Source organism: Oryx dammah, unplaced genomic scaffold (genome assembly GCF_014754425.2).
Source record: "Oryx dammah isolate SB20612 unplaced genomic scaffold, SCBI_Odam_1.1 HiC_scaffold_12, whole genome shotgun sequence".
Lineage (NCBI taxonomy): Eukaryota > Metazoa > Chordata > Mammalia > Artiodactyla > Bovidae > Oryx > Oryx dammah.
In genome coordinates, this window is record NW_024070196.1 from 12,401,316 (window position 1) to 12,413,624 (window position 12,309).

The following is a 12,309-nucleotide window of genomic DNA, read 5'->3' on the forward strand; positions in this document are numbered from 1 at the left end:
TTTTTTTTTTCTCAGTTGAGCGAAGTGTCTTTTGACCTCCGTCTGCTTTACTGTTTATTTTCCTTGGCTTCAAACCATGGCATCCTTTTTAATGCATGCTAATTCAGTCACTAATCTGGTTAAATTTTTTTGTGTCTTCAAAATACATCCACAGTCCGTCCCTTGGAGGGCAGCCTCTCTGGGGGCCGTCACTCTCACGCGTAATCAGCTTGCCCCTCCAGCTCCCTTCCTGATGCCTCTCGCCACCCCAGGAGCATCCCCCTTCCAGGCTGCCAAGGCATTAATGGACCCTTCCAGTACTTCTGACATCAGGTCGTGCCCAAGCCTGGCTCCTTTCTACTGAGCAACTGTATCCCCTCTACTCTTAAGAAAAGTGCTGAGTCCTCACCAGCTCATAGACACACCCCATCATTTCCGTTTACCTGCCTTCACTCATGTTCCAGGAGTCTGGTCATTTGAACCATGGAGTTCCGTGTATCTTTCTCCTGTTAGATAAAAGGGAGGGGGGGAGGTTCTAAAAAGAATTAATAATATTATTAAAACTAAAATAACTGGGAAATCCCCTGGTGGCCCAGCGGTTAGGAATCTGTGCTTCCACTGCAGGGGGCACATGTTTGACCCCTGGTTGAGAACAAAGATCCTCGCAAAAAAAAGAAGAAAGAAAAAAACTAGTTTAATATACCTCTGACCCCCAGTGGTTCTATATCTTTGTAGAGAATTTCTAGCAATATTGAGGCTCCTTGCTGTGATACCTGCCCCTACTGTCCCCGCCCCAATTCTGCTCATTGTGCTGTCGCCTCCACTGAGTCTTAAGACCCAGGTTGATACTTCTATTATTGATTGTGTCTTAGTCTTGCCTCTTCAACTCTGTTTCAGATTGCTGGGCAGGGTGGTGGGGAGTGGGCAGGGTTCAGGAAGAGATAATATTTCCTTTTTAATGTCTTTATCTTTGTACAGTATCATCCACAGTGCATTCTGTGGTAGATGATAAGAAAGATGTTTCATCAGTCATATCTATTCTGGGAGTCAGGTTTTCAGAGGTTGTGATGCTACTTCACTTAAATAGAGAAAGATTTTCAAATTCACAACCAACTCTGTAGTGCTGTCAAGAGGCTGGATGGAAAAGATGATCCATGGAAAGAAAGCAAAAGGGAGCCTCCAACAGTGTGAGCACCTTGGTGTTGACCAGGAACTCGGCTGGTAGGGCCAAGTCTAGGAACCAGAGTCTTGCATACGGTTAAGTAACAGCCTGTCTGCAATTTAGCAGCTCAACACTATAGCCGTTCACTTAGCTCACGAGTTGGGGCGTCTTTGCCCAGGGTGCTTCTTCTGGTCTCTCCTGGCCTGACTCATCGGTCACTGGACCTTGCCAGGCTGCCAGGGCATGGCTGGTCTCAGATGGCTCTGGCTAGGTTGGCCTCTCTCTGTCCCCAGGGTCTTCCATCCTTCAGTGGGTTTGCCCGAGCTCTCCCATGTGGCAGCTGGAGAGAGCAGCAGTGCTTCTGGCCTCAGGGGGCTGGACTCAGAACCGGCCCAGCATCACTTCTGCCACCTTCCAGTGACCAAAGCCAACCACAACTGCAGCCCAGATTCAAAGGGCAGGAGAATCTCTACCTCTTAAGTCAGGCGCTGTGGAGTCACATGACAAAACGAGTGGGTTTTCAGGGAGAGGAATCACCATCATCATTTGGTGGAGTTCTTCAGACTCTTTGGGTGGGTGTTCCATGAAGACAGAAAAAAAACATTACAATATCGGTGTATGAACCAAACGTATAGTCATTTAAAATGACAGGTGGGACCATCAAGAGATGTCATTTGGGGCAGATGGGCACTGACTTCCCTGGAAAGTGTTGGAAATCTGTTATCCAATCATTAGTTTTTCTTTTTTCTGGTCTCAAGTCACCTCAAGCTGTTCCTACATATAAATCACTTCACCGCTTTTTGTACAATTTTTTTTTTGGATATGTTAATAGCATGAATTTACAATGCAGTTTTCTTTCCCATTTACTCCTGGCTTGAGGCTTGATTGGTTTTTCAGTACTGGCTCTTCCTGCTTTTGACAAGGGAGAGATCCTCTCTGTTAAGTGCTGACTGCAGATAGCCATGCTTGCTCATTGTGTGTGGCTTGGAATAGTTTGGTTCACAGAGAAAAGCTTTATTTATTTATTTTAAAGGTCTGTGGCGTTGCTTATTGTTATTACCCTTGACCTTGCTCCAGAGGCACTTTTGTTTTCCCTTTGTTACTATGTCTATAATCGCAGTAGCTTCACAGGGGACTTGCGTGGTCCTGGTCTGGGGACGTAGATCCTGAAGTGTGACTTAGGATTAGCTCAGATGGGGATAAAAAATGTAATGAAATATAATGAGAAATATAAGATGATTAAGACTTTCCTAAACACTAAATATAAAATGACTTAAGACCAATTAAGTGGTTTACCTTATGAGAGAACAAGATCTGAAAATATTTAGCTAATGTTTGAAACCTTCTATTTGAATATAATATGCTTCATTGTTATTAGCTATTATTTAATGAAATCTTGGCTTTTCTTTTGACTTCAGGAGGCAATTTATTTTCTTCTCACCAAGTGCATCAAGTAGTCAAAAAAAAAAAAATCCCAGATACCCAAACAGATCATACATCCTTACATATGGTTACAAGGGAACTTGGGTCACTCTAATAGCCCTGATTTGTAATCTGGAGAGTTGAGCTCTGATTCTATCATGAATGAGCTGTTTGACTTTAAAAAGTTCGTATCATTCTCTGAGACTGTATTTTCTTATTGTAAAATAGTGGGTTGAAAAACAGCAGTGATTTTCATTTTGTGTGTTTGTTTTTAAACAATTAAATCTATTTTTATCAAGCAAAATCTTAAAGTGCAGACTCATTATATAAAGCACAAAAAATACATAATTTATGTATTTAAAATTTTAATCTTTTATGTTCTCATTTATTATATTTATTTCTTCTAAAAGTCCAGCAATTAGAAAAAAGTTGCTAAGTGATAAGCCCCGAACATAAAATTAGTGCAATGATGAGTGTTATGAGCAGTATTAGCATATAGTATGTTTCTATAAATTTATTTTGCTGATTGTAGCTTCAAGGAATATCATTTACACCAGGGCATTGTGACAAATGAGATAATATTTTTAACAATTCGCCTTGTAATCTCATGATCCCTTTAATTAAAATTGTTCAGCTGCTTGAAAGGAGAGTACGATAATAAAAAGTTTTTGCTTCTAAGTTGACACATTTAGCAACTGCCCTTGTTCCTTATCATAATAAAGGGCAGACACAAAACATCCTAAACTTTCAATAGGCCCCAAAACCATCTATAATTCTATATTAACTATTTGGTTATTACTCAGTTGCTTTGCCAATGGTGCTAGTGGTAAAGAATTTGCCTGCCAGTGCTGGAGACTCAAGGGGTGTGGGTTTGACCCCTGGGTTGGGAAGATTCCCTGACAAGGAAATGATTACCCGCTCCAGCATTCTTGCCTGGGAAATCCCATGGACAGAGGAGCCTGGCGGGCTACAGTCCATGGGGTCGCAAAGAGTTAAACACAATTGCGCACACACGAGCATGCATTACTCTCTTAACTGATATTTGAAAGTTTATTTAATCTCTTTTTTCATCTACACAGTGGGAACAATGGTAGTACTACTTCAGGGGGTTGTTGAGAGGATCAGATAAATTAATCCAAATACTCCCTGGCCCATACTAAGTAAAAGTGAAGTTGCTCAGTCATGTCCGACTCTTTGCGACCCCGTGGACTGTAGCCTACCAGGCTCCTCTGTCCATGAGATTCTCCAGGCAAGAGGACTGGAGTGGGGTGCCATTTCCTTCTCCAGGGGATCTTCCCAACCCAGGGATTGAACCCGGGTCTCCACATCGCGGGCAGACGCTTTAACCTCTGAGCCACCAGGGAAGCCCATACTAAGTGCCCTATAAATGACAGCACCAACTATTTCTGCATATGTGTACATGTTTCTGTCTGTCAGCCATGGTCAGAAGCTTTATCACAGTAGATGCACTGGAAACTTTTCTTACATCTAGGTTAAGGCAGTGTTCCTCCACCAGAGGCATGCTCAGGGGGTAGTTGCAGTGTCTAGAGAAATGGTTTTCATGGCTGGGAAATGCTGTTGGCATATAATAGGTAGAGGCTAGGGATGCTCCTGGACCCCCTTCTATTTATAGGATAATTTCCGCAAAGCAAATTATCCAGCCCAGAATGTCAGTGTTGCTGAGGTTGAGAAAGCCTGATTTAAGGCATGCATATAGACCCTACTGATGCCGTAATTGTACATTTTACATGCATAGGCCTGAATTTTTGGAAAGATTAGTGCATGTGCTCAGTCGCTTTATTTGTGTCTGACTCTTTTGTGACCCCATGGACTGTCCCCTGCCAGGCTCCTCTGTCCATGGGATTTCCCAGGCAAGGAATACCGGAGTGGGTTGCCATGCCCTCCTCCAGGGTATCTTCCTGACCCAGGGCTCAAACCCGCGTTTCCTGTGTCTCCTGCATTGCAGGGGGATTCTTTACCACTGAGCCACTGGGGAAGCCACATATAACCAAAATGCTGCCACTCCTATGAGGCAGGAAGAACAAGTGATACACCAGACTGAATTAACTTGTTAACATACGTTAACCTATCAGTGGTCTCCAGTGAGATGACATTTTATATAGAACAGAGCTAAGGATCCACATTTTAAAATGAGCTTTTAAATTAAGTTAAATAATTTTAAAAGCTTTACTTTGAAACCGATATTTGTTGGAACCCCTGAAGCTTGACCTAGGGTTCCTTGGGATACTTTTGAAAACCACCAATCTGCGGTCCCTTCCTGGTCCAAGAGTCTTTGGCTCTGCTTTAGGGGGAGGTAGTAAATAAAATTCTCAACGGCCTAACTTTTTCATGGAGCAGCTCAGTAGTCATAAAACTGCCAGACTCTGAACTGAAAGAGAGCTCTGTCTTATTAAACTCAAGGAAAGTATCCTTTTCCTTCACCAGAGGGAATGGACAAGGCAAAACAGAAGCAGTCATGTTGCAAACTCTTCTTCTTCCGCCCTCTTAGATCTTTAGAAAATTCTTCCCTACCAGAAAATGTCCCTTTCTTTCAGGTTACATCCCACCCTTTCCTCATTTCTCACTAACGATGCTTAGTTCACGCCAGATCACTTCTGTCCAACGCCCACGGTGCAACTGCTTGGCTCAGTATCCTTAAAGGCACTTGGACTGTCGGAGAGAAAGGAGAGAGCTTGGGTGCGTTTTCAGCAAGAAACCCTGAAGTCTAGTGTCTGATTTGAAGGAGTCAGGCCCTTAACCTCTTGGGGCCTTGGTTCCTTCACCTCTAAGATGCTGCTGCTAAGTCACTTCAGTCATGTCCAACTCGGTGCGACCCCATGGACTGCAGCCCACCAGGCTCCTCCGTCCATGGGATTTTCCAGGCAAGAGTACTGGAGTGGGGTGCCATTGCCTTCTCCACCTCTAAGATGAAGATGGTAATAATACTTGTCTCCTGTGGTTGATGGAAGGATCGATTCCTGTATAACAATTCAAATGCTATTTGTGTGCGTCTTTAAAACAAATAGTGGTCTTTAAAAAATATATATTTTATTTATTTGGCTGTGCTGGGTCTTAGTCGTGGCACATGGGATCTTTAGTTGTGACATATGATCTCTTAGTTGTGACGTGTGGGATTTAGTTCCCTAAGCAGGGATCGAACCCAGGCCCAGCATAGAGTCTTAGCCACTGTACCACCAGGGAAGTCTCCAAATAATGGTCTTTAAGGAAGTTATATAGCATTGTACTGGGGTCAGAGATGGGAGGGGCTTAGACAGAATCTCAGTGTGTATTGATGACACTGATGACACCTTGCTAGAATGACGGTTCCTTTTACAACTCATTAATGCTGGCCTATTAGAATTAGAAACTTGGAATCATTTTATCCTAGTGGCTTCCCCATTCCTTTCCCATATTAGCATTTATCTTGAATCCTTTCTAAATCCTGATTTAGAAAAAAAAACTGATTTATTTCCTTTCAATGGCAACCCAGCTCTGTTGAGTGCATTGACTTAACAGATATACATAATTTTTAGTCATAATTTTCTCAGGTCACAAAATGCTTGAACAGTGAGAGACAGGGGTCTCTTAGTTAGCTGGGCTTCCTTGCTGCGTTAAGTCGAGTGTCTGGAAGCTTTAAGATACATAAACAGAAGTCAAGGCAGTTGCTGTGAAAGTTCTTTATGAATTGAGTTCCATATGTGTACAGATCTTCTTAGTGGTAAGACTGAAGCAAAGACTAGGCAGTGAGTCATAAATTACTGCTTTTCTCTAGCAATTTCCCCAAAGAGAAAAACAACATCTTTAGTTCCACCTTTCTCTGTAAAAGATAATAGGTTTTTTTAAAGTACAATAGTAAAAAATGATGGCAATTATTGTCATATTAATTTTAAAATATAAGGCTTTATATACTATTCTCAGTGCAAATATTTCTGGTAATTGAAAGAAAGCAATGTAGCCTTCATATTGCTATTTTTATATCATCTATTTAGACCCAAGTGCTTGGGAAATTTAAACTTGGACGAATGAGAGTTTCCCACATATTTTTTGATATGTCATTAGCTGCATTTACACCTCCCTAGCACATTGCTCATTTTATGCCATTCTTGACATTGTCAGAATGAAAACCAGGTGTAAAGTACCTTGCAAATTTATAAAATAGCAACAAAAACAGCAACATACAGCTTGTGTATTTTTTTTAAGTGTCATTGCAATTCTGTTAAATTTGGGTTGTGCTAACGATGCCAAATATCTTTTTTTCCCCTTAAATCTTATATAGCATGTGTTCTGACTAATGCTCCCAAAAGCTACCTTCTACCTTCAGAGAACATTAGCTCAATGGTTGTCCTCTCCAATAGTTTGGATTTGCTTCTAGGGCTCCAGCAGTTTCTTATCTCTTTCCTAGCCTCACCTTAGAATTTTTTAAAGTTTCAAAAATAAAATATGCAGATCTAAAGCATTGCCAACAAAGGTCTGTCTAGTCAAGGCTATGGTTTTTCCTGTGGTCATGTATGGATGTGAGAGTTGGACTGTGAAGAAAGCTGAACGCCGAAGAATTGATGCTTTTGAACTGTGGTGTTGGAGAAGACTAGAGAGTCCCTTGGACTGCAAGGAGATCCAACCAGTCCATCCTAAAGGAGATCGGTCCTGGGTGTTCTTTGGAAGGACTGATGCTGAAGCTGAAACTCCAATACTTTGGCCACCTCATGCGAAGAGTTGACTCATTGGAAAAGACCCTGATGCTGGGAGGGATTAGGGGCAGGAGGAGAAGGGGACGACAGAGGATGAGATGGCTGGATGGCATCACTGACTTGATGGATGTGAGTCTGAGTGAACTCCGGGAGTTGGTGATGGACAAGGAGGCCTGGCGTGCTGCGATTCATGGGGTCGCAAAGAGTCGGACACGACTGAGCGACTGAACTGAACTGAAAGCATTTTTAAAAATACATAACCACTCACTTTGTATTGTTCCTTCCCAAAGAACTGAAGTTACAGACTTAATAGACAGCATCCATTTAATTATTCTGTGTCCACTAAATTAGGATACTCTTGGAAAATGTTTTATGAAGGATTCTGGAAGAAAGGCTTAGGTGAGAGAAACTTCAGGAGATGGCTGGTAAAAAGCCCTCCAGAAGTAGTTGAAAGGGGAGAAATGTGCTAAACAGGATTCTCTTAGGAGTTACCTTCTGTAGAGGTCCAAAACACATGCTTGAACATTGCCCTAGGCATGGCTTTGTTTTCCTGGGTTTGGTTTCCAATGGCATTCTCCCCAGTGGACTAGATTTTCAGCAGTTTTCCAGAGATTCTTCTGGGTTCCTCCTTTAGTAATACCAAAGTCCAAGTGATCATTCAGAAACACCTCAATAAGAGTTGTAGTGTAGTAGCAGAGCTTTTAGCTTTCTCTGGGCTGGGAAGTTTTATCCCAGATCTAATGATACCTTGGGAAAGCACTTCTGATTGCCTTTGGTAAAATATTTTGGGATTCATGGTTCTTGTTTACCGTGAGTTGTAATGGAGTGCCAAGAGATATCACTGATTTGTGACCAACATATTTTATTCATTCAACAAATATATGTTGAGCACCTACTAAGTGTTGTTCCAGGCCCTGTTCTACACATTCAGGTACATCAGCATTTATAGAAAAAGGTCATTGCCTTTGATGATGGGAAGTAGACAGGATGCAGTGAGCATCGGCTCTCCATCCTAGCTCATTTTTGAAAAGTTTAACATACTCCCTGGTCTTCCCAGATGGCTCAGTGGATAAAGAACTCAGTGGATAAGTGCAGGAGATGCAGGTTCCATCCTTGGGTCAGGAAGGTCTCCTGGAGGAGGGCATGGCAACCCACTCCAGCATACTTGCATGGAGAATCCCATGGACAGAGGAAACTGGCAGACTGGGGTCCATGGGGTCACAAAGAGTCAGACACGGCTGAAGCGGCTGAGCATGAACGTACTCCCCAGACCTCAGAAAGGGTGCCCGTGACAGACACACCTCTCTTCATAAAGTGGAGCCCAGAGGCCCACCAGCCCGACACATGAGCTTCCTATTTGTTAAGTAAACAGGGCTTTTCTATATCTTGACCCAAAAGGATTTTTACAGTGTCATTCACTTTATTGTTAAACTCTACATATCAGTTTTACGCACATTTTTAAATGACATTTTATTTCACAATGAAAAGAATTTTTTGAGGGAGAAAATAGAAAAATAAAAAGAAATAAAACCCCGTAAAGGTCATCAACTTCATGAAAACCTATCTTTGAACTGGAGAAAGTGAAGTCGCTCAGTCGTGTCCGACTCTTTGAGACCCATGGACTGTAGCCCACCAAGCTCCTCCGTCCATGGGATTCTCCAGGCAATAATACTGGAGTGGGTTGCCATTTCCTTCTCCAGGGGATCTTCCTGGCCCAGGGATCGAACCCACATCTCTTGTGTGTCCTGCACTGACATTGAAGAAGTAGACCATAAATTGTTAACATAATAAACGAGAAAATGATGTAGTATGGGTCTGTTGGGGCTGTCTGTTGGGGCTGTCTTGGCAAAATACCATGGCCTTGGTGGCTCACACAACAGAAATGTATTTCTCATCCTTCTGGAGGTTTGAGATCAAGGTGCGGGCAGGTTTGGTTTCTCCTGAGGCCTCTCGAGATGACTGCCTTCTTGCTGTGTCCCTCGTGGTCTTTACTCTGTGTGTGCCCATCCTTTGTGTCTCTTTCATTCTCAGGACACCGATCATATTGTATCAGGGTCTCACCCAACCCTAACGGCCTCATTTAACCAATTACCTCCCCATCTCCAAATACAGTCACAGTGGAAGTTAGGCCTTCCATATATGTATCCGGGGAGGTGGGCAGACAAAATTCAGTCCACAATGAAGTGTTTTCCGGTGATAAACATTTTGGAGTAAAAAGGAAAGTTAAAGTTGGGTAAGAGAGATTGGGGGTACTGTGGGGGTAGGGGTTGCAGTCTTGATTAGGATGGTCAGGGCCTTCATCGAGAGGGTGGTATTTTAGCAAAGACGTGAAGGTCAAGTTCCATTCAAGTGTTGGTGTAACACAGAGACCAGAGACGGAGGGATGGTGTGATGGAGGTGGGAAGGGATACAAAGTGGACAATCCATAGACCTGGGTTTCAGTCCTGGCTCTTTATAGGACTTCCCGGGTGGCACAGTGGTAAAGAACTTGCCTGCCAGTGCAGGACACACAAGAGATGTGGGTTCTGTTCCTGGGCCGGGAAGATCCCCTGGAGAAGGAAATGGCAACCCACTGCAATATTCTTGCCTGGAAAATCCCATGGATGAAGAAGCCTGGCGGGCTACAGTTCTTGGGGTCACATAAAGTCGGACACAATTGAGCATGCACACACACTTATCTTTCTGGTAGTAAAACTTCCAGAGGTCACTAGCCTTCTGCGGTTCAGTTTCCGAATAGGCTGGTCTGTGTGAACTTCTGGTTCCAGAATAAATATTCTTAGTGGGGCATGAGACAGAAAGAAAGGACTTTGTGCTTACCTATTGGCTGGAGGCAGGTGGTGGGCAGGGGGTGATAGGTGTTTGCTTTGGGGATTTATCCTTTTATTATTTTTCTTTGTTAAGCAGGTGTCAGCTTAAGGCTCATTCTAGTAAGCATTTCTGAAATTTCTGTATTGGGATGAGATCTTCTTTCTCAAAATACCAGTATACCTAATATAACCAACCTAAAGTTTTCCTACTACGACCCTTTAAAGGGAAGCGAGATGCCTGTGAAAGTGGCAAGTGGCTCAAGAGGCTGCTTGTCTTCCTCCTTGGTTTTTCCCAAGGAAGACCAGGAAGTAGTATGTAGCGCAGTGGGGAAGACTTGCTGTGGTATAGCCAAGCCACAGAATCCATCCCATAATAGGCCAGTCAGCTTTGCTCTGACCACACACACCACACCAGCCAACCATGCTAGAAATGGAAAAGGACTTCAGTGGAAAAACTGGTGAAATCTGACTACAATCTGGATCTTAGATCATAGCAATGGGAATTGCTTCGTTCTGACAAATGCCCCATGGTTACGTAAGATGTTAACTTTAGGAAACTCTGGGTGAAGGATGTGTGGGAACTTTTTGTATCATCTTTGCAGCTTCTCTGCAAAACTAACATTACATTTAGAAAATAATATATATTTTTTTCCTTTAAAAATGCCCATTATGGGCTAGGAGATAATTTGGACTACAAGATATAGGCCAGAAAGACAGAGCCAAATACCTGCCCCACTCTTTGTGGGGCTGTAGCGTCAGCTTATGGAGAAGGCAGTGGCAACCCACTCCAGCACTCTTGCCTGGAAAATCCCATGGATGGAGGAGCCTGGCGGGCTGCAGTCCATGGGGTCGCTAAGAGTCGGACACGACTGAGCAACTTCCCTTTCACTTTTCACTTTCACGCACTGAAGAAGGAAATGGCAACCCACTCCAGTGTTCTTGCCTGGAGGATCCCAGGGACGGGGGAGCCTGGTGGGCTGCGGTCTATGGGGTCGCACAGAGTCGGACACGACTGAAGTGACTTAGCAGCAGCAGCGTCAGCTTATATGATAAGGCGAAAGCAGCACATCTCTGTGCTGAGCTTTCCTCTTTGACAGACTCCATCTCACCTGGCCACTGCTGTCTAGGCTTTTGCTTGGATTATTGCCATGAACTCACGTTCAGGAGCTCCTCTGGTGGCTCAGACCATGAAGAATCTGCCTGCGATGTGGGAGACCAGGTTCAGTCCCTGGGTCTGGAAGACCCCCTGGAAAAGGAAATGACAACCCACTCTGGTGTTCTTGCCTGTAGAATTACGTGGACAGAGGAGCCTTGGGGGCTACAGTCCATGGGGTCGCAAAGAGTCAGACACGACTGAGCGACTAACATGTTTCTCTGCCATGTTTTATGGCAGAGTAACTGTTGGAATGCATTATTCTATAACAGCATTAGGTAGGGAGAGTGCTAAGAGGTCAGAGAGGCAGTGACATATACTGGAAAGAAGACACTGAGGGAAACCAAAGAGAAGATGCCCAGACACTTTGTAGAGGCAGCACTTCTTGAAATACGATATGTTCCAAAGATTCAGAAGCCCACACCCTCCTAAGTCCTGCTCTCATGGAGTGTCTTGTATTTTTGTGCTGAGGGCTCAGCCTGTTTTGATGGGGCTGTGGTCCTTCCGGTGCTAGCTTGGTGTGTTCATGCATTCCAAACTTCATTAAGTAGGGAGCAGCTAAGAGCAGGAATGGTCTCTCATATATGTATATGTATGTAATCCCTTTCTTCTTTTGACAGCTGCAAATCAGAAGGAGCCCATGAATCTCAATTTTAAAGTAAAAGAGGAGCCTAAGGACGAGGAGACCCTAAGCGTCACATTGCCTCGGTCCAGCTATGTGTTCAGCCCCGAGTCTGAAGTGTCAGCCGCGAGCATCTCTGAGGACACGCTTAAGCCCCAGGAAGCAAAGGGCAACGTACTAAGACGGGATATGTCAGTTAAAGCAGCATCTGAACTTCTCATGAAACTATCAGGTACTTGATTTCTTCTAAAATATTCACATACTGATACCATCACTTGCAAGCCAACTGGGCTCCCCATGGGTTACATTAGCCTGTTGGCAGCAATATCGCATTATTAAGGTAAAGTCAGGAATGATTGGCTTACTTGCCTTAAATTCATGTGTTTCGTGTATGAGTTTGTTTGTGGATGTTGGCCGTGCATCTATCTTATTAAATACTCTCCTCTTTTCCTGATTGTGGCTGCAAATTGTTGGGA

General features: G+C 43.6%; 1 protein-coding gene across 3 annotated transcripts in view; it reads left to right on the forward strand.

Moving 5' to 3' along the window:
* The window catches only part of ZNF827 (zinc finger protein 827), a 188,377-nt gene that overhangs the window by 61,777 nt on the left and 114,291 nt on the right, over nucleotides 1-12,309 (forward strand). For all 3 annotated transcript variants that reach the window (XM_040250427.1, XM_040250426.1, XM_040250428.1), the window contains exon 5: nucleotides 11,832-12,065. In XM_040250427.1, coding sequence (XP_040106361.1) covers nucleotides 11,832-12,065 — 234 coding nt within the window. The remainder of the gene's footprint in view (nucleotides 1-11,831; nucleotides 12,066-12,309) is intronic.